The sequence below is a fragment of the Zeus faber genome (assembly GCF_960531495.2).
Source record: "Zeus faber genome assembly, chromosome: 5".
NCBI lineage: Eukaryota > Metazoa > Chordata > Actinopteri > Zeiformes > Zeidae > Zeus > Zeus faber.
In genome coordinates this window covers 10,798,242-10,824,306 of record NC_137192.1, presented here as the reverse complement: position 1 = coordinate 10,824,306, position 26,065 = coordinate 10,798,242, and the positions used below count along the sequence as shown (strand labels likewise).

The window sequence follows — 26,065 nt, the reverse complement described above, 5'->3', positions numbered from 1 at the left end:
TCTCTCACAGAGTTTTTGAACCTGTTATGCACCCCTTACCTAAGTCACACTTTGCCTGAGGCAATTACCCACAGTTCATGGCGCTGTGACGTTAAAAACGAGATTACCGGGGGAAGCCCAGAATTATCCAAAGAAAATAATCAAGAGGCCTGGTTCACAATTACCTCCTGTCCACTCTCAGTCTGGGGGAGCTAAAATATCCAGCATGGTGGTGGAGCTTTAAGTGCATTTGAATGAGAAATAAAGTAAAGATCATAAAATCCAAAGACCCAAAGTTCTCCCTGGCGTCGTCAAGGTAATGTGATGCCACAAAGGGATTCCCATTCCTCATCTTTATACCATTTTGAGGCCTTGCACCCTCTTAAACGCACACATTTATGATGATGGTAGGCGTCAGTTGATAGGATATAGGGAGGACGTTGAGATTTGGAAAGATCTATGAACACAGATACACATGAGCACAGTTGGATTTTAAATATGGTTTTAGCAGTTGTAATAGAATAGAATTCAATAGAATTGAAAATATACAAAGCTGTGTTTCTGGGACTTTTTCGATCCAAAAATCACTCCTGGACAAATATGTGAGGAAGAAGCCTGCACTTGAACTATCTTTTGTGATTTGACCCCGACATAAATGAGGGGCCGCATTGATGAGTCTGCTTTAAACATGGACAAAAAGAGCCATATCTGCAGGCCAGGAAGTTGTCAGTAAAATATTTAAATAAACAGAAATACGAGAAGGCTGCACACTCATGGGATTTTTATCCTTACTTTTCTACTCTATCTCCCTCGCTGTTGTTACGATATTTCACTGCCCTGAAATATCGTAACAACAGCCATTGGTGAGAGTGACATTAATACTGTACGACAGCAGAGTCCAGCAGGCTGCAAATGTTTGCCTTTTAATCTCATACTCACCCGCCTTTGGTCTAGCCGCAGTCGACATTGATGAGAATGGGAGAGGAAATGTGTTGCCAAACTTGCTCAGGCCTCTGTGATCTCCGTTCCCTAATTCATAACCTTTAAAAAATACTGTATCAACCAGACGTGGACCAGACACACATTCAGGTCTTTGTCAAGCAAGTGAGCCCTCCTGCCTCAGCAGGGTGTTTTTATTTTTTTCAATCGGGGGGATGAGCGCCATGAAATATCAGCCATTTCCCCCCCAGAGCATCTGTCAAACCCTCAATTCCTCCTATTTCTCTACCTACTCTCTACTTCTTTCCTCCCCTCTTCCTTCTGTTCTCTTTACCATCCATCCTTTCATCTCGTTTCTTCGCTTCTCTCCTCTCTTTGTCTTCTGCGTCCTGGGATGAGCTCCAGTTTAATTGTTGGACGGCTGTGTCCGTTGCGGCGGCTGTCAGGGGAAGATAAAGAGTTTTTTCCCGGGGCGTGAGGAGAGGGGAGAGCGGTGATGGAGGGGTCCTCTCCTGCAGCTCCGCTGGCTGCATTAGCCCTGCACTTTATAATTGTGTGAAGGGGGCACTTCCAGTGACTCCCTCATTACTCACCAGCACCGGCCAGGTCCCTGGCAGCCAAACACACCCTGTTCTGTCTCTCTCTCTCTTTCCCCTCTTTTAGAACACCCCACAGCTCCATCCCCCTCTCTCTCCCCTGGGCAGTCATCCCTATTGTTATTGTGACCCAGTACTGCTTCTGGCATATCTCGTCTCCTCTCCTCACGCAAAAAAATGCTCCTTTGTCAGACCGGCCTCCATTGTGAAGCATTTGCTCTGACTGATGTCCCCCATGCCTGGGTGAGATTTTCTCTATTGGCTTAGTGCGTTTGGTGTGGCAGAGTCGGCAACTATATTGGTTTATTCCCGAGACTTGGGCGATGGTGGCAGTAATGACCCTGTTGGCGGGCCTTTACTGGGGAAGCCTAGGACCCAGCCAATCACATTAACATCATATGCAAAGCAGCATTGACGCAGAAAGAAACGCTGCAGGGTGTGACCCTCCCCGTTGGCTGATTGATATGGAGTGGGGGCAGCAAGCACACAGTGAGAGTGAATTAAATGTAATAATTTAAATGCCTCAAGAGGCAATTTGTTACAGATCCTTAACTGAATGGGAGAGCCCAGTGACTACTCAGTGCTTTACACGGTACAATGTGTAGTGGTGCTTCAACCTGGTACCTGAACAGATCATGGATCAGAAGAACCTCTCCATTCACATTCTTCCTTGAGTTGAATCATGCCCAAACCACCAAGAGCACTGGCGTGACTTGACACAAGTGGCCCACAGAGCGGCAACAGCTTCATCCCACAGTTTTTTTTACAGCACCCTTTCACGGGAGGAGTGTCTCTTTTAAACTTCTCCAAATTCGCCCACATTATCGTGACTGCTGCGCTGCCTCCACTGGCTATCTTAAACTTCCTTTATGGTCACAGAAATTCATGCACGGGTTCATAGAGTTACCTCTAGGTTATGACCCACCCTTAAAGGTGCAGTGTGTAGAATTTTTGGAATGGACTTGGCAGAAATGGAAAATAATGTTAGTATGTTTTAGTTCTATTAATTATGTTTTAAGTATTGTATAATCCCATGAAAATATGAATCACGTTGGCATTTCCTCAGAATGAGCTGTTTTAATCGACACCGGCGCTTGTACGCTTCACAGAGGCCGCCATGTTCCACCGCCGTGTTTTTTCTACAGCAGCACAGAACAGATAAACCAAACACTGGCTCTAGACAGGGCCTTTCACGTTTTACACGAGTTTCGCGGCCACTGTCTCTTCCAAAGAGGCCGCCATGTTGCACCACCAAGGGGAGGGGTATTCAGTTGGTTGCGATCTGAAACCTCACCGCTAGATGCCACTAAATTCTACACACTGCACCTACCACCACCACCTACCAGACAGTTATCACCCCCCTGCCCCTACAGGGGGTCACAACTCCACTTTCTACTGACTCCACTTTCTACCGACAGATTTGGGCTGACGACTACTACTGTACTTACTCACTGTTCTCCTTCCTGGCTGTGTCTAATATGGGGTATAAGAGCAAATAAAAGTTCAAGTTCAAGTTCAAGTTCAAGAGATTATTTATCACATACAGACACATACGGTCATACATATATGCAGCGAAATGTCATGACACCCGGTGATTATGCACAAGCTCTATAAGCTCGAAAAATACTCAAATGTGCGTCATCGACAAGCGGCGCTCGTGCAGGCGGCCGCAAGGGGTGGCGCCACAATCGCGATTCTGGGTTCTATAATTTTATAATATAATTAATTGTCTGTGTTAAGCATGAATGATAAGTATTCCAATTGTCTCTGGCACACTTTTTTGTTTACTCTGCCCGGATACTGTACATTGACAATGTCCTGTTGTCTGTCAATTGTGTCTTTGCAGAGGGAGGTACGTGTGAGGTGATCGCAGCCCATCGGTGTTGTAATAAGAACCGCATCGAGGAACGTTCCCAGACCGTCAAGTGCTCCTGTTTGCCGGGGAAAGTGGCAGGAACGACACGCAACAAGCCCTCCTGCGTAGATGGTGAGGGAACTTACTATTTTTTATATCATGCTTTGAACATCAGAGGCTTTAGGAACGGACAGCCTTGGATGAATGAATGCCATATTTCTATCCAACATCAGTTCTACTAGATGCTACTTTTAAGTACAGTATGGTGTTTTAAAGAATTAACATTGGCTTGAGCTTGTTTTCTTATAAAAGACATTGGACATTGTCATTGGAAAAAGGAGAGGATTGGTATATGGGTCAACCAATGATCAGATCCAATGTTTGTCATTATTCAAATTGTTATTGCATTCACTCCCCACCCACAGCCTTATTGTATTGGCTGAAACTTACAATTAGGAGTAGATATCCAATCTATATTCAAACACTCTATTCTGTGATTGTGAGAGAGATGTCAGAAAATCACCAAAACTCTGAGAAGCATTTGCCTTTAGCAAAGGGCATAAAGGCTCAGAGGTTAAAAAAATAATTATAATTAAATTAAAAAAGGCTGTCGCTTAATTTGCATAACTCACTTGGTAGCCAGTGAAAATAGCATACTAGAGCTACAAAATTGACGCAGTAACTCATTCGGCCTGTGCTCTCTCTCTCAGTCAAGCTTACGCTTGTAACTCACACACCTTGAAATGGTTGTTGAATTTTATACCTTGCATGTATACCTATGCATAAATGTTATGTCCGACACTTTTTTCAGTCTGTTATGTTTTATTTATATATATATATAGCATTTAGGGTTAGGTTTGATATATTACATTTATATCCAGTTTCCTGTTATACCTTCTGGCAGACCCAATCTCTTTCCTCAACTTAATGTTGAAATATTCTAGGTTTTGTATGAATGTTGAGAAGTTGCAATGCAGTTGACTTCTACTGAATACAACACTGTCAATGAAAGTAACTTGGGATGTATAATTTTTTTTTTTTCACCTTTATGTAGTTCTTGGAGATCCACATCACCCATCCAAAACTACAATTTTCCTCCGTGCTTTACAACCTAGTCCTACTATTAAATCCCTATCCATGTCAGTCACCCTAATACCTTATCCCTGCTCATACATCATATCCTATAAAATGTTCGGTATCCCTTAAGAAAGCTACTGTACCAGTACCCTGAACTGACTTGTGCAAAGGAATTGAATTGAATAATTAATGAAGATTATGACGTACAATTCAGTATATAGTATATGTGCTCACACAAATGGCTCATACCGATGCCATTATACTTCCTCCATTCCCATTGTAGTGTTGCCAACAATAAAGCAGACCATTAAGTGTGCGCTGAGCATCATCTGAAATGTGGGATGACTCAGACGTCTTGCCAAACACCTGACTGTAAGCGCATCACTTTGCGGATCACTTTGCCTACGGCGTCTCCGACTTGCGGAAATGAATAACTAATAAACCGCAGCCAAGGCCACTCTTGTGTGCATTTCCCCCTGCTGCGGGAAACATTTGTCAGGGAGAGGCAGCTCCCCGGAAAGGGAGATGGCAGGGAAGTCAGAAGCCTACTGAGACAGAAACAGAGAGGCGCCGTTCGCAGTGTTCAAACTCATTGCACAGCCTCACACTCTTCACCTCAACCTTCATCTTAGATCAAAGTCATCCTTGTGACTGCCCCATCTCGCCAAGAAACACCACAGGAGACATCTTCATTATGAGTAATGTTACAAGGGGCGCCGCTCTGGTCGGCTCTCAGAGGGTTTCACAAGGTTGGTTAGCCACAGCTGACAACCGGGAAGGATCCTGGAATATGAATTAGACATGAGCCACAGAAGACACAGACGAACTTTTACTAATTCAATGCAAAATTACCCCAAACTGGAAAAGTTTCAAACTGTTTTTGAACTTAAACTTAAGCAGTGGGCTTCAGGTAGGACTGAGTCATTCAAATGAAGATATGTTGTTCACTTGGTGGTTCGAGACATCTGCCAAATTAAAAATTCAGAGAGTTCTGACCTTCAGGTAAAATCCGGTAGAATTTTCCTGTGTGTGTGTCCTTGTACAGAAAGCCAAAAATCGTCTCTGTTACTCCCAACACACACTCCCACAATGGGAAAAAATGTGTCCAGCTGACTAAACGTCGACCGAACGAGAAAGTAAAACTCCTATTTAGCACTGAGACTGAGACTGAAATCATGTTGTTGTGTGAGGTAAATAGAATTTGTTCTGTCAGCCTTTAAAAAAGATATATATTTGCCTGACGATGAAAATTTTTGAAAAAACAAGGCCTAGGTTTGAAAGGAGATAGAATAAAGTAGAATAAGTTCATTTTTCCCAGTGTAGTAGCCAGTTTGTGTTTTAGCTGATTTCACTTCCTGCTTTCCCTCTCAATTTTTCTCTGAATATAAAATGGTGGTGGTTAATAATCCCGATTCTCACCTACACTAGGCTGGATGGGAGTCAGGTCAGCTCAGCAGTTAAAAGCGTTAACAGTAATATAAGAAAACTCCGGTACTACTGATTCGTCCGATCCCAAAACCAGGAAATAATAAATGTTTTATTGTCCCCGCAGTGAGGTTCGGCGTGCTTGCTGGACATGTTGGACCGGGCGAGTGTTCCCGATACACAGCTTGTGTATCGGGAACGGCTTATGTGCCGGACACGATACGGCGGGAGCTCACTAAAGTGCTGAAGCGCACGGACCATTTGCATATTGGCCTGTGAGCCCTTGATTGAACATTTTGGCCCACGAGCCACCTTTTGTTTAAAAGACGGCACTGTTTCGCCTCCGCCTGCCTCCTCTTCCTGATTCTCTGGCCCTGCACCGGAACACACCTCCACAATATGTAAAGTGAGATCTATGTACATAAAAGTGACAAGTGAATTGTACAGAGGGTATGTATCAATCTTGGTTGAATAACAGCAGTCTGTGGAATTGTACAATTATTTTTATGTAAACAGTGCAGACAAGCAGGTGAGCAGATATGCAAGAGGGGTACCAACTTTTATGAGTTCAGAAGCCTAATGGTCTGGTGGTAAAAACAGTTTTTTTAAGTCTGATTGTGCGTGCAGCCATGCTCCTGTATCATCTACTAGATGGTAGCAAGGACAGTAAGCTGCGTGCTGGGTGGCTGTGGTCTTTGGTGATACTGTGTGCCTTCCGCAGGCACCACTGGTGGAACATTTGCTAAATGGCAGGGAGTCTTTTGCCAATGATGTGCTGTGCCGCTTTCACTACTCTCTGTAGTGGTTTGCGACAGAACAGATTTGGGCAGAACAGTTTCCGTACCGGACTGTGATGCACCCAGTCAGCAAGCTCTCGGTGGTGCATGTGTAGAGGTTTGTGAGGATGCTGGCCTTCAAGCCAGACTTCCTCAGTCTCCTCAGAAAATAGAGCCGCTGGCAAGCTTTCTTGACTGTGTCTATGTGTAGGGTCCAGGAGAGGTCCTCAGTGATGTGAACTCCGAGGAACGGGAAGCTGCTGACCCTTTCAACTATGGTCCACGATCATCTCTATTGTTGTTCTGATGTTGAGAGAGTCGGCTGTTGTCCTGGCACCAGCTGGTTAGTACCTTCACCTCCTCTCTGTAGGCTGTCTCATCGTCGTCTTCAATGAGGCCCGGGATGGTCTTGTCATCAGCAAACTTAATGATGACATTTGAGCTGTTCTTGGCAACACAATCATAGGTGAACGGGCATACAGCCCTGCGGTGCTGTGTACCCTGTGCTGATGGTCAGCAAGGAAGAGGTGTGGCTGCCGATTTTCAGCTGCTGATGAAGGTGTCCAGTCCAAGATCGACAAGCTTAGTGATGAGTTTTGAGGGAATGGCGGTATTGAATGCCGAGCAGTGATCAATGAAAAGCATTCTCACTTACAGTATGTATTCCCTTTCTCCAGGTGAGTGAGGGCAGTGTGTGTGGCGGTGGCGTCATCCATGGTCCTGTTAAGTCTGTATCAAATGGTCTGGATTCTTTGAGGGAGGTGGGGACCACGGACCGACTCAGGGAGAGATAGAAGATGTTGGTGAACACCTCTGCCAGTTGATCAGGTGCATGCCCTGAGAGCCCGGCCTTGGATTCCGCCCAGTCCTGGAGCTTTGCGGCGGTTGACACTTTCGAAGGACCGTCTCACGTCGTCCACTGCTAGGGTCAGTGTGGCAGCTTCCCCATCCACAGGTGGACACGTGGCAGGCGCTGTGTTGTCCACATTGAACCGAGCATAGAAGGTGTTGAACTCACCTCGGTCTGAGGTCAGAGCTGTAATTAGACTCCATGTTTGGCTCTGTAGGCCCTCTTGCCTTCCGGAGGTTGTGTCTGGCTGCTTTGTTGGCGTCAGGGTCCCCTGAAGGCGGTGCTCTGAGTTCTTCATGTTATCTCTGTTAAAGTCATCCAAAACACTGGACACAGCCTCAGGGTGTGACTTCTCCAGTCCATTTACAATCGTATCCAGCCCATCCAGGGCTAATTATTTTTCAGCCTGTTTTGTGGTGGAAACAGCTATGAGGAGGACTGCGCTGAACTCTTGGGGGAGGTAGAAGGGTCTAACTTCGATGGTCAGCAGCTCCAGAACCAGGGAGCTGTGTGTCCCAGACATCCGTGGCCCACAAAGAGTTAACCATAAAACAGACACCACCTCCCCTCAACTTGCCTGAGTCCTTTGTTTAGTCTTCCCGACAGACAGAGAAACCTTCCAGCGTGTTGACACAGTCCGGCACGCTGAGCTCCAGCCAGTACTTGGTAAACGCCAGAACGCAGCAGCTCCTAAAGTCCTGACGATGGTTAATCTGTGCGTGCAGCTCGTTGAGTTTGTTGTCCAGGGACTGAACATTAGCTAGCAGAATGGGGGAAAGAGGGGGATTGCTGTAACGTAACTCCAAAAGTGTTTTCCGATCATACTGAATGAGTGAAAGTACTGTATGTGGAAAAAATAGCCAGTAATCCAAAGTAAAACCACACAAGTTTGATGAGTTGACACACAGCTCTAGTCAGCGCAGCCATTGCATGACATGATTTTTGCGAAAAAATATGATTTAAAGAAGTTCTGGTGCTAAAAGTTAATTGTCAAAGTATGTATGGCAGTGACTGTTAAATCCATTTATTGCAGCAGGAAAAAAATCACTGAACGGAATGCAAACTTGAGGTGGTATTGAAAGTATATGTGTTACTTTGTGCTTTCCCATTAATGGATTATGTGCTCATTAAAAGCACTTTGATGGTCATTTCCTGTTTCTGTCTCCAATGTCATCCTCCATATGTTCTTGAGATTCAAACCTGTTAAAATGCCGCAACGGTCAATACTGACCTGGTGCATTCAGGACAAGCTCATTCACATTAATTTGACTTATTTTGTGAAGGAAAAAGTACCTTGGGCTGACATTTGGCCTGCACTCGACAGTTGGCTCCAAAGGTCAGTTTGTGTCTGAAATGTTGCCCTGCTATTTGTACTGCTCCGATCTCTAGGGAAACCAAGCAGGGAGATGTTTAAATCTGATGCTTCGACGCTTTGAGGGAAACTGCGCCAAGAAAGAATTCCTGTAGCCGTTGCCATATTGATCAATAGAGCTCTTCTGGAGGGACTGGTTATTTAAACTGAAGTGACAAGCCAGGGCCTCGACTCTCCCTTCCCTGCATCGTTTATGTACGGCGGCTGAAAGGAGATCAGGCTGTTATTTATTTAGAGTTGAAGCCACTGTGGCCAAAAGGGCAGATTGTGAATAATTAGTTGATCATGCATAACAACTCATTTGTAGTCTGCAGTGCAGCGTACAGCAGAGCATTTTTTAATTAACCGTAGAAAAGCCATGGAACAACATTCTAATAATCCCTATTCAGTCTTGCCACACCTTGAAAACTGCTGCTACATTCATTGTTTTTAGTTGTGCATGTACTATACATATTTATCCAACAGAAAATAGTTTTGTTTTGTTGTTTTGTTTTGCAAAAGCAACACAAACAACTCAGTTAACATTTTGGAGTTTGTATTAAAATGGTGAGTGAGAAAGCGGTGAGATTATTTTGTTCAAAAATCCCAAATTCAATATATTCTTGATAAATGATGATAAACCTGCATAGCCCGCTGGGGCCAGTAAATTGTCATTATAGATGAACATTGACAAAAGAGACCCATGGATTTAATATATCCTCACCACCTAGTGACCAAGAAATTTGACTCAATTTTGAAAATAATGTTGCAGTTCCTAATGGAAATGTGGGACTTGTAGTATAATCTGCCCAACACAGACAATCTTGTGGCCTTGCTACTTGGATATTATAATAAATAAAAGGTATATTCAATGTAAGTAACAGGAAAAAATGTAGTTATTGTGCATGTATATACAATATGCTCTGTAATGGCAGGTGCTGCTTGTTTCCTTGGCTCTTTTTAGTTTAATGACGACGTGTGTGGGTGGGGGATGATCTCTGTCTGAGTTTTCCTTCACTTTATGAATATTTCAGCCTGGAAGTTCTGTTCTCTTGCTTCTGTGTGCTTTTGGGATGGCCCCACGGGGAAGCTGCTGCTGCGCTAGGTGACAGATTCTGGACATGTGGAGCCGCTGTCCTGTCCCCTCAGTGATGACACTGGTGCAGCCCAGATGGAGCTCCCGCTCCCCAGGTCCTTTTGTTATTAATGTTCCATCCAGATGAAGAACGATGCTGTAGCCCCAGCTCATCTCAACACCCCCTGGGGGGGGGGGCACCTCTTGACACCAACGACCCATACACAGGCACAAAAACAAGTACACCTTTGGAGGTTATGATTGCACAAACAGTAATTAAAAATGAAAAAAAGCTCAACACTTACGTATCTGTAAACTCCTGTTGAGGCAGAATTAGCGTGCCTCATCAACATACTATTATCTATGATTAGCATCAAGCCACTGTGGTTCCACATAAGAGCTCTCTGTGAACTTGGATTTAGTTTGTCCTTTAAAGCTCCTTCAATATGGGAAGTGTGGGGTTAATTCTGCTGGTATCGCTCACTTATTTGGCCCTAATTCCTGTATCGGAATGTGACAACAACTTGCGTTGGGAGGTGTCAAACTCAGAGGAGGCCCTCTGTCACATTATCCCTGTAGCCAGAATTGATTATTAACTTTGACAAGGATAACTATGTCCCAGTTATGTCAGGGCCAACAAGGCTCTTAGTGAGGAACATCCCTTTTAACAAGTCAAACGCTGTGGCTTATAACACCCCGGCCTCGCCGGGGCGATTACACAAGCTCAGATTAGGTGCCTGTCAACGCACCACTGCCTTCATCCCAGCATGTGAGACATGAAAACAACTGCACAGCCAACGTATGGACGTGTGGACCCATGTGCACATGCACACCAGAAACCACACATACATAGACTCATGACTTTCAAGTAATTAATTAAGCCTACATGGGCGTCCAAAGACTTTTCTACGCAATTAATCCACGATATTTCAGTCCCTCACTTACGTTTTTGTGGTTGTATTTGATTGAGTTATTGGGTTTTGAATGTGGAAATGCATTGTAGTGTGGCTATCTGACTGTAAAAAAATTTAGTTTTGTGCATTTATTTAAAGCCTCAAAAATGAGTTTCAACACATAAAAAAAACTTGACTCTAATAGAGTAGTTGAGCTCAAAATACTGGGGAGGAGCATTATGTTTGATGTCCTTATCAATAGACAGAGGTGCGGTGCTTGCATCATCTTAACTCTTGGTACAGCTTTCAGTTCTCTGCACAAAATAAAAATGGCCTATGCACGTAAGGATGCTCGAACACGCACAAATGCTACTGTGTTACGTGCTCCCCTTACAGCTGCTTTTCAATAAGATCTTCCAACAAAAGATACAAGGCAGACATCCCACTCAACACCGCTGATCACTGATGGGGAATGAACCCTTCTGTTTGACTGCAGGCAGCTATAGCCCAGAATGACAGGTTGTCACGCTACATTTCAGTTTGCGCCTGGTGTGTGTGTGTGTGTGTGTGTGTGTGTGTGTGTGTGTGTGTGTGTGTGTGTGTGTGTATGTGTGTGTGTGTGTTTGTATGGGGGGAGGGGTTAGGTACAGTACTTCAAGGGATGGACAAAGGCTAAGATTTTGCTGCATTCCTCTCTGAAAAGGTGGAGCCATCATCACAACACAACACACATCAAATAGAGAACAGATCATTATCCATGCTATATATTCACTATTATCGTTATTTTTTTTTTTTGACTCCACAAGACCTCTGAAGGTGTCCTGTGGTATCTGGCACCAAGACGTTTGCAGCAGATCCTTTAAGTCCTGTAAATTGTGATGGGGGCAGGCTTGTTTTTCCAGCACATCCTACAGATGCTTAATCGGATCAGACCTTAACCCCGGAAAATATCCACATGATGTAAAAGAAAACGTGATGCATGAGACCAGGCCATCTTCTTCCATTGCTCCATGGTCCAGTTCTGATGTTCACGTGTCCATTGTAGGCGCTTTCAGTGGTGGAGACGGGTCAGCATGAGCACTCTGACTGGTCTGCGGCTATGCAGCCCCATACGCAGTAAGCTGCGATGCACTGTGTGTTCTGATGCTATGGTGGCTCTTCTCTGGGATTAGACCAGACGGGCTGGACTTCACTCCTCACACGCATCAATGAGCCTGTGGGTGCCCATGTCGTCAATCCCAGTTGTCCTTTCTTGGATCTCTTTTGGAAGGTACCAACTACTGCATACCAGGAACACCCTACAAGACCTGTTGTTTTAGAGATGCTCTGGCCCAGTCGTCTAGCCATCACAATTTGGTCCTTGTCAAAGTGGCTCAGATCCTTACACTTGTCCATTTCTCCTGCTTCCAACACATCAACTTCAAGAACTGACTGTTCAGTTTATGCCTAATATATCCCACCCCTAAACAGATGCCATTGGGACAAGATGATCAATGTTATTCACTTCACCTGTCAGTGGCTTTAATGTTGTGGCTGATTGGTGTGTCTATATACAGTATGATTTGTCATATTATATTATTATTCTTGTTGCCCACTCGCCCTCCATTGCAGCCTGGTCATCCTGGAGGGTGGAAACCTCTTCTGTGGCCCCCTTCTCAAGGGTTCTCATCTTTTTTCCACAAAGGGTTTTCTGGGACTTTTTCCTTATCAGATGAGGGTTCAGACTAGGGGATGCTGTTGATTTCTCTGTAAAATGTGGGTTTGTGAAGCCCTTGATACTGTATTGTGATTAAGGGCTATATACATAAATAGACTTGACTTGACTGCTATATATTACAGTATGTACTGTATATGACAGTTGCATGTGCTATGGGAATTTGCACAACACATTCTGTCCGCCAGTGTTATATTGATTACTTGCATTGAAAGACACCAAAGCACTGTTAGAGAATGTCTTCCAGCCTTGACCGCACAGTTGCCCTATTGTTCCACAGCCGGCTGTAGCATGGTCAGCAAGGCACCGAGATAGTGTCAGGTGAGGGTCAGAAGCAGCTCATCATCCAGCACAAAACAATAACCTTTGTCTCGCAGGCAGCACGTGCACATGCACATTCAATGGACATTTTCAGGAGGTTTGTCTCGTGGTGGAGAACATAATTAAACACTTTTTCTTCACCGTTGTCATATCCCGCCAAGTTCTTGCATTATTAAAAATGCTGTCAAGAGTCTAAAACTTGAACCTGTCAGGAGGGGTTGAAAGGCGATGCCAGCTCGAGTCCCCTCAAAGTTATATTTCTAAATTGTCTTTAATATTATAATATTAATATTGTTATTATCCAAATTTTAACGTTACTACAAAAAGAGAAGACCAGGAATAATGTGTAATGCTGTTGTGTGGGAGAGAGATTTTACATCAATAACTCTCCCAACACCAATGTCCAGAAAGAGACATCCATTCATGTAACCTATTTAAACTACACAGTATATGTACAAAGGGGGCGATACACAGACACATACACTCACCAGCCACTTTATTAGGTACGCCTGTTCAATTGCTTGTTAACACAAATAGCTAATCAGCCAATCACATGGCAGCAACTCATGCATTTAGGCATGTACACATAGTGAGGATGACTTGCTGAAGTTCAAACCGAGCATCAGAATGGGGAAAAAAGGGGATTTAAGTAACTTTGAACGTGGCATGGTTGTTGGTGCCAGACAGGCTGGGCTGAGTATTTCAGAAACTGCTGACCAACTGGGATTTTCACGCACAACCATCTCTAGGGTTTACAGAGAATGATCCGAAAATGAGAAAATATCCAGTGAGCGGCAGTTGTGTGGACGAAAATTCCATGTTGATGTCAGAGGTCAGAGGAGAATGGGCAGACTGGTTTGAGACGATAGAAAGGCAACAGTAACTCAAATAACCACTTGTTTCAACCAAGGTATGCAGAATACCATCTCTGAACGCACAACACGCGGAACCTTGAAGCAGATGGGCTACAGCAGCAGAAGACCACACCGGGTGCCACTCCTGTCAGCTAAGAACAGGAAACTGAGGCTATGGGCTCAGCAAAAATGGACAATAGAAGATTGAAAAAACGTTGCCTGGTCTGATGAGTCTCGATTTCAGCTGCAACATTCAGATGGTAGGTCAGATTTTGGCGTAAACAACAGGAAAGCATGGATCCATCCCGCCTTATATTTAAGGTTCAGGCTGGTGCTGGTGGTGTAATGGTGTGGGGGATATTTTCTTGGCACACTTTGGGCCCCTTAGCTCTAATTGAGCATGGTTTAAATGCCACAGCATACCTGAGTATTATTGCTGACCATGTCCATCCCTTTATGAGCACAGTGTACCCATCTTCTGATGGCTGCTTCCAGCAGGATAATGCACCGTGTCACAAAGCTCAAATCATTTCAAATTGATTTCTTGAACATGACAGTGAGTTCACTGTACTCCAATGACCTCCACAGTCACCAGATCTCATTCCAATAGAGCACCTTTGGGATGTGGTGGAACAGGAGATTGGCATCATGGATGTGCAGCCGACAAATCTGCAGCAACTGCGTGATGCTATCATGTCAATATGGACCAAAATCTCTTGAGGAATGTTTCCAACACCTTGTTGAATCTATGCCACAAATAATTAAGGCAGTTCTGAAGGCAAAAGGGGGTCAACCCGGTACTAGCAAGGTGTACCGAATAACGTGGCCAGTGAGTGTACATCCACATAGAGGCAGTCCGCACTTTTTTAAATCTATGTCTAATCTATATCTAAATTTTTTTAATCTATATTTATCACAAAACAAAGGGGTTCATTTTCAGCATCATATTTGGAACAAATATTTGTTGATCTGAAAATATGATGTGATAACCGCACAAAACAGTTTCCATTTCCTCTCCATTAAAGAAAGAAAACAACAATACGGCTAAAATAAAACTGAAAAAAACGAGCATCTCATAAAATCCAAAATGGGGAATAAAAGGTTAATTGGATTGTGACAAAAAATATATATATGTATCATGCCCCCCAAGCCTGCAGGCGCCTGCACTATGAAAGCAGAACTCGGTGACGACACCGTGATTGAGGAGCAAAATGATGGTGTCTGAATAGATAATCAAAAGTTTGCTCTCTCATGTCTGTGAGGCGACAGAACAACGACTCTCCGAGACTGACCTCAGGTCTAGGGGTTTCAGTCCCACAATAATTATACACACCATGCAGCCGCTCAAAGCCCCCATGACCTTATGCTGTGATACTTTATTATTACTATTGCACAATGCATGCTGTTTGATACTGTATGAGCAGCATATCAAATGAACCTGTCTGAATAGGTTCGAAACATTCTATTTAACTACGGTGCCGGTACTTGAAAAACTAATTTTCGCAAAGCACCCAGTTAGTAGTTTATAGTATTAACTAGAAAAGCATAAAACCTGGACTTTCATTCAGTCATTCAATCACTTGAGTGCGTGAGATGGTTTAATTGGTTGAGTGATTCATCATTCGAACTTTGGATGTGCGATGGCGAGAGGCACAGCAATATGATGTGGAAGTTTGAATAAATGTGGGTTTGGAAGATTAGGGAATAAAGACAATTCTGGCACTGGACAGAGCTGCAGCTGCCCTACACAGGCCCTCCAAATGTAAACAATTAGGTAGTCGTTTTCATCTTTCCTTGGAGAACCTTTGTTTGTTTGTTCGATTTTTTTGCTGTGATCCACTTTAAGTAAGTTCACTACGCATCCACAGGCTGCTTCAAGGAATAAAAAAAGAAAGAAAGAACATTATCTATTCATTGGGCTTGCCCATGTGTGCCCTTGTTCTGACATGGACAACAATCAATTCTCTCCCTCATCTGTCAAGGTGTTGAAACATTCCGCTACCTGGCAGGGACGTGTCAGAAAGTTCAATGCATCACAGATTCCACTCGTCCTGATCTGACAGATGCACATGCGAGAGGTCCATGCCTTCGTGTTTTTCAATCAATTGAAGTTCCCCTCTTTAGTTGATTGTGCATCAAAGCCAACAACTCTGCTCGCTACAGGGCAAACATCCTAAATAAAACAGTCCTTTTGCCTTTGTTTTCCCTTTCCTAACGTTGTGTGAAACAACAGTCACTGCTTTTCGTGGTTTTGTGATTATTCCAAGCCCATCTGTCATTTTTGACAGGATGTGACAGAGTTTTGGGAAACCTGTAAGGGTGCAGATTGGAAATAGCGTTTTCCATCACGTTGTGTCCATTGTGCTCTGTGGATGGTTGGAGTTGTCATAGCTTTTCTTTTAGGTGCTTTGGGAGAGGCATCCAGCTGTAATCGTCCTCGTGCTGTTTTGGCAAAGAGAGGATTGGGGTGTCACTGATGGTTGAACAAAGGTTATACCCTTTGTGTTGATGATGGTATTGGGAATAGTTAAGGCACGACGTACCTTTGGAGCTTTGGAGGTCAGTGGGTCACCAGGGAGAGAAGCATGGATCCAAGCCCGGATATGGCTCTCCTTCAGTGGTCAAGGTCGGGACCAAATGTCCGTGGCCTGACCACGGCCATTGACATTCAGTCGTGGGTGTCCATATTAATCCCCACTCTGTCCCTCTTTATTCTTATGGTCCTCTGGCCACACACATCTTTAGGAAAATGGCTGCAAAGCTCTTGGGGTGCCAAAACCTTCCATGGAGAGTAAATGCAAGGGTTTTTCATCTGCAAAGATTCAATTTAAGTATGATTAGTTACATTCTAAACTGTCAAACAACATTTTAGCATCATTATTGAAAGTTAAAGCGGACCTATAATGAGAAAATCACTGTTGCCGTGCTTGTGCACATACATTTGTGTCTCTGAGGGGCCTACTAACACTACTAATACACACAAACTGAAATAAGCTATCTATTTCAGAAAACGTGGTGAAACAAGGTGTTCAGGTTTGCAGTCCTTATCTACGTCTTTTAGGACCTCAGCAGAATTTGAACCGCCCTCCATCTGAGTAATTCCACCCACAGCTGGAGAATAACAAGTGCCACTGGGATCTGCTCTGGTGGCTTACAGACCAGCACAAATCTTTTAAAGAAAGAGGAATTAATACCAACTGTCTGTGAAGAAACTGCAGACGATGGAAATGTAAGTATTTCAAAAATATTTCTGCTGTGTTTCTTTCAAAATATATAGATTGTAGGCTGCGGCGCGTGATCCGCTGTGTGTTTCTTCAAACAAAACCAATAAAAATAGTGTGAATTTATTGTAGATGTATTTCTTTTATTATATTCTCCGACATTTACATGAAACAAAAAGTCCCAGTGTGCGGTGTCCCGGTGCGGTGTCTGTGTCCCTCACAAGCTTGAAGCAAGGCAACAAAGGCCAGAACAACTTTTAATTTAGGCCTTGTAGATCTAATGTGAGTGAAGATTCAGCAACTGGATTAATTATTTCTCGCCTCAAATTTGTTCAGAAACAGGTTTTGGTGGACTGATGACTGGTGAAATCAGTATAGGTTATGGAGTAAATACAATAGAAGTAAAGCTCAATCCCCATTGGCTCACAGCACTAGGCGCCTCAGAAGGGTGGTGCCACCTACTAAACAGACCATCCTGGAACAAGCTGAATTAGAGGCATCTTAGAATGGCTAAAATGCATAAGTGATATTTAAAAACAAAAATTTCAAAAACATGTTTTGGGGACCTCAGAGACCAAAGCCCCTTTCCCACATGGAATCTTTAACATTGCTGGATAAAAATATATCCGACAAAGGCTGTTGGCAGTCATTCACACATTGGCCTCCTTTATGGAGAAGTTCCGTTGGAGTCTGTTCCCACCTGGATGAGTATTACAGGTACATTACGTAATTGGTTAGGGTTTTATTTGTTAGTGTAGATGCAATCGTTTTGGAAATCTGTCAGCAACAAATTTACAATCTGAATCAGTTTTGTTTTTTTCCGGGCTCTCAATGATCAGCGCTTCACTTCCTATCACCCTGCCCCTCCAGGACAGTCTCGGTTCCCTCTGCCGATGGAGTGGGGACAGAGCCCCTGCTCCATCTGTTCTACCTATCCCTGTCCGCTCATTTCCTTGCCAGCTCTGCGCTCTGGTGCAGCCAGCGGGCAAGCAAAGCGCCTGTGCCCGATGTCCTCACAGCGCACCCCTAACTCTTAGAGATATGTCCGGGGTCTGAGTGACATTTTTAAGAAGAAAAATAATACAATTTAAAAATATAACACCTGTCTCCGTAGAGACTGGACGTGTTTCAGTTTCTCATCTTTGCAGCCGAGTGCCACGGTTCGGATTGGACTTCGGATAACTTTTTCAATATTTGTATAAATAAATAAAAAAATATTCAAAAACCCCACTATTTGTGCTTTATTTGGTTTTGGCACCACCCCATTTTTATGTGCTTGTCCGGGCAATGTAACTGTTTCCCTTCCCAAAACACTTGGGATAGCCTTACCGGCATTTTCCCGCAACTTATACTAGGTCGAGAGTGGGGAGATTTACGGAACGACTTTTATGGAACATCGAGACCAGCTCCTTTTCCCACATGACACCAGTACGGAACATTGCCAGTAAATTTATGGCTTTCAGAACAAGTGTGAAAGGGGCTTTATATTAACTTGTGAAATGGAGCATAATAGGTCCCCTTTAAATTTCCCTGCTGACCTGACATATTTCACAGATTTACATTTACAACACATGAATCACATACTACATCTCGAAGCTTAGCTCAAGGAGATAATCTATGCAACACAAGCAGAGTATTAATACAAGCTTGGGTGAAATGTCATGTCTTCCATGCAACACAAGCCTCCTGCTTGTGTTGAGCCATCTCTTTTGCGGCAGCCTTTTAAACTCCTATCGTTGCGGCCCTTCTCCCTCTGGTTTTGCCCCTTTTTCATTTTAAGGGATTGATGTTTTTTCCCGTCTAGGTATTACGTTACCATTTTCAATTTTGAGTGGATTGAGTGATGACACGATGCAAAACATCTCCCAAGATCACATGGCTCTCTGCATTCACAGGAAGAGGACAAATGAAATGGCATTCCTCACTGCAGGACGGTAGAACTGTGCCACTCGAACGAATCTGATCAGGGGCGTATCTTCCTGCCCGGTTGCACTAGGCCAGCTGATCAGGACCAGCAGCCTGTTTGCTAGCGTAACTCATCAGCAACTCCACACACACACAAGACTGAGATGGGATGAACTGTTACCCCATGGATGGAGTGGAAGAATAACGCAAAAGAACAATAAAGAAAGAAAGTACAATGTAAAGAAGGCGGGATACTTCAAGCAAAGAAAGAGCTTGACAAAAAAGGCAAACGCATGAGGATTCAGCAGCTGGATTGCTTATTTCTCGCCTCAAATTTGTTCAGAGACAGATTTTGGTGTTCTGATAAGGTGACATCACTGAAAGTCAGAGTAACGGAGTAACCCGGAGTAAAGCTCAAACCCCATTGGCTCACAGAACTAGGCGTCTCAGGACGGTGGCACCACCCACTAAACATGGGTTAGCGGCATGTTAGAATGGCTAGAATTAGCGATGTTAACAATTACTCGACTGTAAATGAATTGCTTAATATAATTCAATAGATAAGATTTCAAATTAAACAATTCACTGGACACTTTGTTGTAATCATATCAACGGGAGTTTTCCGCCCGTGCAGAGTGGCGTTTAAAAAGCTGGCACATTCTCTGTTCTCAGTCGAGAAAAAAGTCCCCAGTGGAGCAGGAAGTAGTAGCAGAAGTAGACTGTGTGTAGAAAAGGGAAGCTTCTTGATGCTGAGGAGGAAACAATATGTTTGTTGCTGCTCAACACTTAACCATCGACTCGTGTAAAGACGAGTTGTAAATATTCCTGTATGCGCAAACTTGTTGAAACGTTCCATAATTCCTGTTAAACTCAAAAGATATTGAAAAAACAACCAAAGGTTATGTGAAATAGCGATAAAGTGGTCAAAATTGGCATTGAACCACGGATGGCGTTGAACATCATAGGAACATGGACAGCTCCGCAGCAACCGGGAGTCGCTGCACTCAAATGGCCGCGGCGTTCAGCTGGCACTGAAAAAATGATTTGTGGCAGAGTACAATATATTAAATGAACCGTCATAATTTCTGCAGTACATTGTAATATTAAGATTCATTGAGATCTAGAATTTCTTAAGTGAAAATTGTAATAAATACACATTTTATTCATGTAACAAATTAACTGTGTGGGGAGAGTAAGTCTTATTATAGATTTACTCATAATATTTAAATGTTTTATAGTCACTGCACATAAACCTAAAAATACAAAGTAATTTTAATCTTAAAGTATAGGGTGTTTTAATCCGCTCATCTCCTAGGATCCGCAATCAGATGCAAAACAAGAGCAATTTCCACTCGGCAGCAAAACCTTATGGGTGTGTTGGCGCTATCATATCATTAACCCAATATCTTTTGTGAATCCGAAGTTGACACGGTGCAGATAGCGGACGCAACTGATGTACAATACACGGTGCTATTAGGCCACAATCCATCCTTTGTGAATTCACCCCTCAATGTATTAACCTTATCTACAACAAGTACCTGGTACTTAAGCCTTTTTCTTCGGGATGTTCCTGGTCCCAAAAAAGTAGCACACACGAGGTGGGAGGTGGTAGTCTTATGGGAAACAGGACCGATTGCGGTGCCAAGCTTTCCTGATTCAGAAGGTTCCGGGCCTACATGGCTCCTCATTTAGTTCCTCTACCTTGGTGGAAACACGTTCAACATGTTTTTTGCTCAGAAAGTTCTGCTCTGCCCTAAGTATACTGCCACTTTAAGGTTCCAGACTGGCCCTGAGCTGGGGGTTGGAGGGGGGTTAGGTGGGAGCAGGTGCCCTGGCTCCTTCCACTTTATTATTCTGGTAAAGTTGGACAGTTAGCTAACCTCAGGACTCATGAAGAGGAAGGGAGTGATCATGTGTGTGTGTGTGTGTGGGCGCGCGTGTGTGTGTGTGCGCGTGTGTGTGCGTGCGTGTGTGTGTTCGCGTGCGTGCGTGTGTTGCGCCTGCGTGTGTGTGTGAGAGTCTGTGCTGCGAGGGACTACACTTTAACCTTCTTCCTCCTCCTTGGGAGAAGACGTGTTACTCATACACTCACAATTGATTGGTTTTTGGCCTGTAACCTTGGCAACAAGAGGAGAAAGGTTGGTTTTTTTTCTTCTCTATTTTTAAGGTAAAAAGGGAAAGTATGGACAATGAAATTATGCTGGTTTTACTCATTGAAACAAAAAACAGGGTTTTTATTGGGAAGTTAAAAACCCATGGACGCTCTTTGAATAGAAAATAGGGGGGAAAAAAAACCTTGGGTACAAAGGGTAGATTCCCGCCAATCGGGACATCTGGATTTCAGAGTATTTCAATTCAGCATGCAACAAAGATTTTGGCCGTGCCTGCTCAATTTTTCATACAAGCGAGCCGCGATTCAACTGAGGATGGAACAGTTGGGAACGAGTGCGAGAACAGGGAGATCCGTCTTGTGTCTCATTATGCCCCTCCAAGCAACAGAGCCACATCCGCTGGAGCCGCGTGCTCAGTTGTGTCTGGTTAATCAATAAAGGTTATGAAGTTGCTTTTTTTAATATGAGGTCATTTTTCTGAGGGGATGGCTGTTTACTGAAGCAGCATCAACTCATCACACATATGTATGTGCATTTTAATCATTGACACCTTCTTGCCAAGTTCTTAATTTTCAGCCATTGCCGCGGTTCAACCTAACATAATAAGCCAACAAACACACGCACGCGCGCGCGCGCACACACACACACACACACACACACACACACACACACACACAACACACACACACACACACACACACACACACACACACACACACACACACACACACACACACACACAGCAAAAAGACAAACACGGACGCATCCATGTACACACCATGTACACAGATGGAGGAAAGGAGTGGGGGAGCTCTTGATGAGGAGATGAGAACGTATTTGTTTTGTTAGATAGCTGCGGGAAGAATTTAGTGGATGTTAATGAGAGGCAATTAGTTTTGATTAAAAATGAGATTACTCCCACCGCATGCGACGTGGCTATATCAAAACAAAATAGTGATTAATCTCTGTTTGTAGAAGACATTATTGTCAACAGCAAAAATACCCGTTTCGAAAACGGTACTATAGCTCCAAGGATGAAAACAGATGAAAAAATACATGGCTGCGCGGCTCCCAGGGGACGCTGCATATTGGAGCCAATGGATGGTTGTGTGTGTGTGTGTGTGTGTGTGTGTGTGTGTGTGTGTTCATTCATGTGCTGCGCTGTGTATTTGACGACGAGTGGGTTTTTCGTGACCATTAAAAATCGCTGTGTGTTTGAATGTTTGGTATTTGACATTCTTTAATTTTCTCACAGGTTTAATGTCATTTGATGGGATTTATTCCTCTTTTGAGCCTCTCTATTGACGTTGTGTTATTGCGAATTTGAATAGAGAATTACTTTGCTGTGAAGCTATTTTTCTATCACTGATTTCTATTCCGTTAAGTAATTAAATTATCTCTCATTCGTCGTAATGGAAATGTATTGACATTTTGTCCTAATAATTAGAAATTGGAATGAAGTAATCAATATAATATGAAATAAATAAAAATAAAACGCTGCACAGGAAGTGATGCGTTGTCACGTAGTACAATCATCAGAAAACAGGTTTCTGTGGCCACATCTACAGCATCCATGAAAAATACCAGAAAAGTCTCCCTGAAAACCATAAGGTGGAGAGAAATTGAACAAGCTCACTCTAAAAGCACAGACGGAGTGGCTATCCACGTTTCGTTTCACCGTTGGAAACAGTCGATAGAAAGAGTGTTCCGGAATCCCACACCTTCCGAGGCTGTCCGGGTGATTTGTTTGGGAATTGTTTTTGTGAACAGTTGGATCCTCGCCGTTGAAGGGAGAAGCCTGTGCGCCAAGTTATCCCGTTTAGCGCTCAATGCCCCTCTGTTTTTTTCCTCTTCCATCGGCGGCCACAACAACCCACTGTGATGCATAAGGCGTGCGGCTCGGTTTGTGCGTTTCTCTTGTAAACTAAATCCATCTGTCCTCGCCCCCGTCCAGCCTCCATTGTGATCGGGAAGTGGTGGTGTGAGATGGAGCCGTGCCTGGAGGGAGAGGAGTGTAAGACTCTGCCTGACAACTCCGGATGGATGTGCTCCTCCGGGAACAAGATCAAGACCACCAGGGTGAGACGCCGCGCACACCTCACAAACGTGCAGCTACATTTATTTATTGAAATATATGTCTACATCAATGTTATATTTCTGTATATATTCATAAACATCCACACACACATGCAAACAAACCCGAAACAATCACCACAGATAGATCCGTATACAAAACCATAAACCAGTGGTGGTAGACATAGCCAAAGTACCACATTGACTTCCTCTTGAATGTATTCAAAGTATTCAAAGTAAAATTATTCATCATAGCCAGTGCCCTGATATCACAGAGCGCGACGAGTGCTCATTCATATTCCGGTTCCAATTTACAAAGCTGTACAGGTGGTATCATAGTAATTCACAAGGATATGTACCTAATAAATCATTGATGAGTGATCCGGAATCAGAAGGGTGATTGATTTGATTCCAGATTTTTTTCATTTATTTTGACAAAAAAATTGTGAAATTGTTACAAGTGAAGTAGAACGTAAAGATATTTTCTTTGAAATGTGGAGTCGAAAAAAGTCTAAACTGTCTCCAAACTCAATAGTAATAAGTTAAGTAAGTACAGATTTAAACAATGTATTTTCCACCACTGCCATATGCAAGTACAGTACACTGACTGGATAAGCAGTCATGTGCTATTTCAGCCTGATATTATACACGAATATTATTAAATATTACATACATACCCGCAAGTCCTGGACATACATGCATCCGCAGACGGCCACACACACTCAGACACACGCCTTTTAACACAGTGTGTGTTAAATGTCAGACAGGTCTCAGCGTAAGACTCAACCTTTCTTCTTGTACTTCAAATGAGCAAGTCAGTGGTTTAACAAGAAGCTCAATTTAAATACTTTGAAACGGAACTGAAGTACTGATGCCGAGCGCCTGCTTCACATTTAATGAAAGTCGTCTGTCATTTCACATCAAACGCGCATTTTGAAAACCTGCGGGGTGAGAGAAAAAAAAGGGACATGAATAAAGCTCAGACACAGATGTAAAAGGAACACGCGTGCGTGAAAAAGAGAGAACGCCCTCCACGCCTTCTTTGGTGAAAGCTGAGATCCTGTCGGCCCACCCATCTTCGATATGGGGGGGGTTTATCATAACACAAAAAATAACAGAAAGGAAACACAGAAACATACAGCAAACCATAAAAAAAGCACAGACAGTAAACAAACAGCTGGGGATGCGCCTCCAAGAGACACAGTGAACAACAACTGGTGTGTTTTTATGCTTTTAATTACCAAAAAAAATAAAAAGAATATACACTACGTCGGTGACTCAGTGTGCAAAAAAAAAGGGTTTGAGTCTGTGGAGGCTGATCGGCCAATTTGTATTCATTTGACTGAGTGATGGCGACCGACATCCCCCCACCCCCAAAACCGTCCAACCGCTTGTGGACCATGACTTTGAATAGAGCCAGAGACTAATGTGGCAGCGGGGGTCCGAGGGGCTGGGCAGAGAGGGGAGGCTGCCTGTCAAGGTGAGACCACCGGGGTTAGTGCCAAGGTTACCCAGCCCCTTTTAATTAATTCCTACATTATAATGCAGCACAACGCTAGGTATTATATATATATATATATATATATATATATATATATATATATATATATATATATATATATATATATATATAATTATTATTATTTATTATTAAAAAAAATTCTGGGCTCCAAAACCACGCGCCTTTAAATGTTTCAGAAAAGGGACGTGACCCAACGGGGTTCCACCCTCGTCAGCCTGTCAAGGTAAGGTGCAGTGTTCGCTCTCCCTCTAAAGAATGCATCTCTGATTCTGATCCTAAATGCATTCCTTTGCATTATTGGCATCCTTACAAAAAACAATGATGAGATTGTACTGATACAGGACCACATTCATTTCGCTCTTTCTCTTTTTTACTTCAGACAAGGAATTAGCGAGCGAAACAACAATCAAAGAACAAATGATTAGACGTTTTAATAGCAGAAGTGGAATCGTGCCGACACATTTGAAGGACAGTGGAGCCAGACAGTCTTTAGGCCTTGAGCTGTTATTTTCTGCCCAATACACACGTGTCCTTTTCTCTTGACCCTCTCTTTGCAGAACACCCAGCCATACTCCCCTTTTTAGCTTCTGGAAGCAAAATGCAGAGGATGCTCCAACAGAAATTGAGCTGCATTCTTGCTTCTGTAAAGGTTAGTCTTTCTCAAGCTGTTCTTTACTTCTTCTTTTTTTGCACACTCTCTCTCTCTCTATCTCTCTCTCTCTCTCGCTCTCTCTCGCTCACCTTAACCGCGTCGCCACTTCGGTGTTGAGCGGCGAGGAGCGGGGGGACCAGACCAACTCATGTTCTCATTAACCCAAATACTCTGCGAGGAATAATCAAGTGTGTGTTTACATGCTGTGCATGATTAGGCGGGCGTGACACAAAATGCCGAACGCGCCGCCCCCTATTCTAAACATGTACACACACAGGCGCACACGCATAAATGAGAAGCAGAGTCTAAAAGCGGTTGCGCGTGGCGGTCAGTGCCTAAAATGCATTTTCACAAAACAGTATACAGTAAAAATCACTATTTACAGTTAAAGAACGGACTGCGTTTAACATGTCTAAATATATGAATGGGAATTATACATATAAACTAAATATTTGTTGTTTTTGTAAGTTTTGCAATATTATTGTTGTATTTTTTTCCTGAAAGTGCCAATCTCGAAGATTTAATCTACTGACAAAAGAGGTAACACAAAGGTGACTGAGCCTGTGGCCCACTGATGATAGCCCTTGCATTTGCCTTTGAGTATTAAAGTGGACCAATGATGCTCCTTTTCTTTTTTTTTTTCTACCTGTGCTGTCAGCATGCAGGGCATACAACACAGAGTATTTGTGTCATTGCATCTAGGACAGAGTTAGTCTGCAAGTGGAGTTCAAGTTCTCAACCTGCAATGCAACTCTTTATTCATTCTTTAATCATCAACAACTGCAGCAATAACTTTGTCCTGTGGACTACCTGTGGGATGACAAGAGCACAGCTTTTGGTTACACAGAACTGCCACCAATCCCCCTCGTTGGAGAA

At 43.4% G+C, this 26,065-nt stretch overlaps 1 protein-coding gene across 1 annotated transcript in view; it reads left to right on the top strand.

Moving 5' to 3' along the window:
- tafa1b (TAFA chemokine like family member 1b) overlaps positions 1-25,121 on the top strand; it is a gene marked incomplete at both ends in the record, with an annotated part of 143,788 nt that extends 118,667 nt beyond the window's left edge. Inside the window, 3 exons of the mRNA XM_080001431.1 lie at positions 3,361-3,501; positions 22,897-23,021; positions 25,095-25,121. Coding sequence (XP_079857557.1) covers positions 3,361-3,501; positions 22,897-23,021; positions 25,095-25,121 — 293 coding nt within the window. The remainder of the gene's footprint in view (positions 1-3,360; positions 3,502-22,896; positions 23,022-25,094) is intronic.
- Between the last annotated feature and the right edge of the window lie 944 nt (positions 25,122-26,065).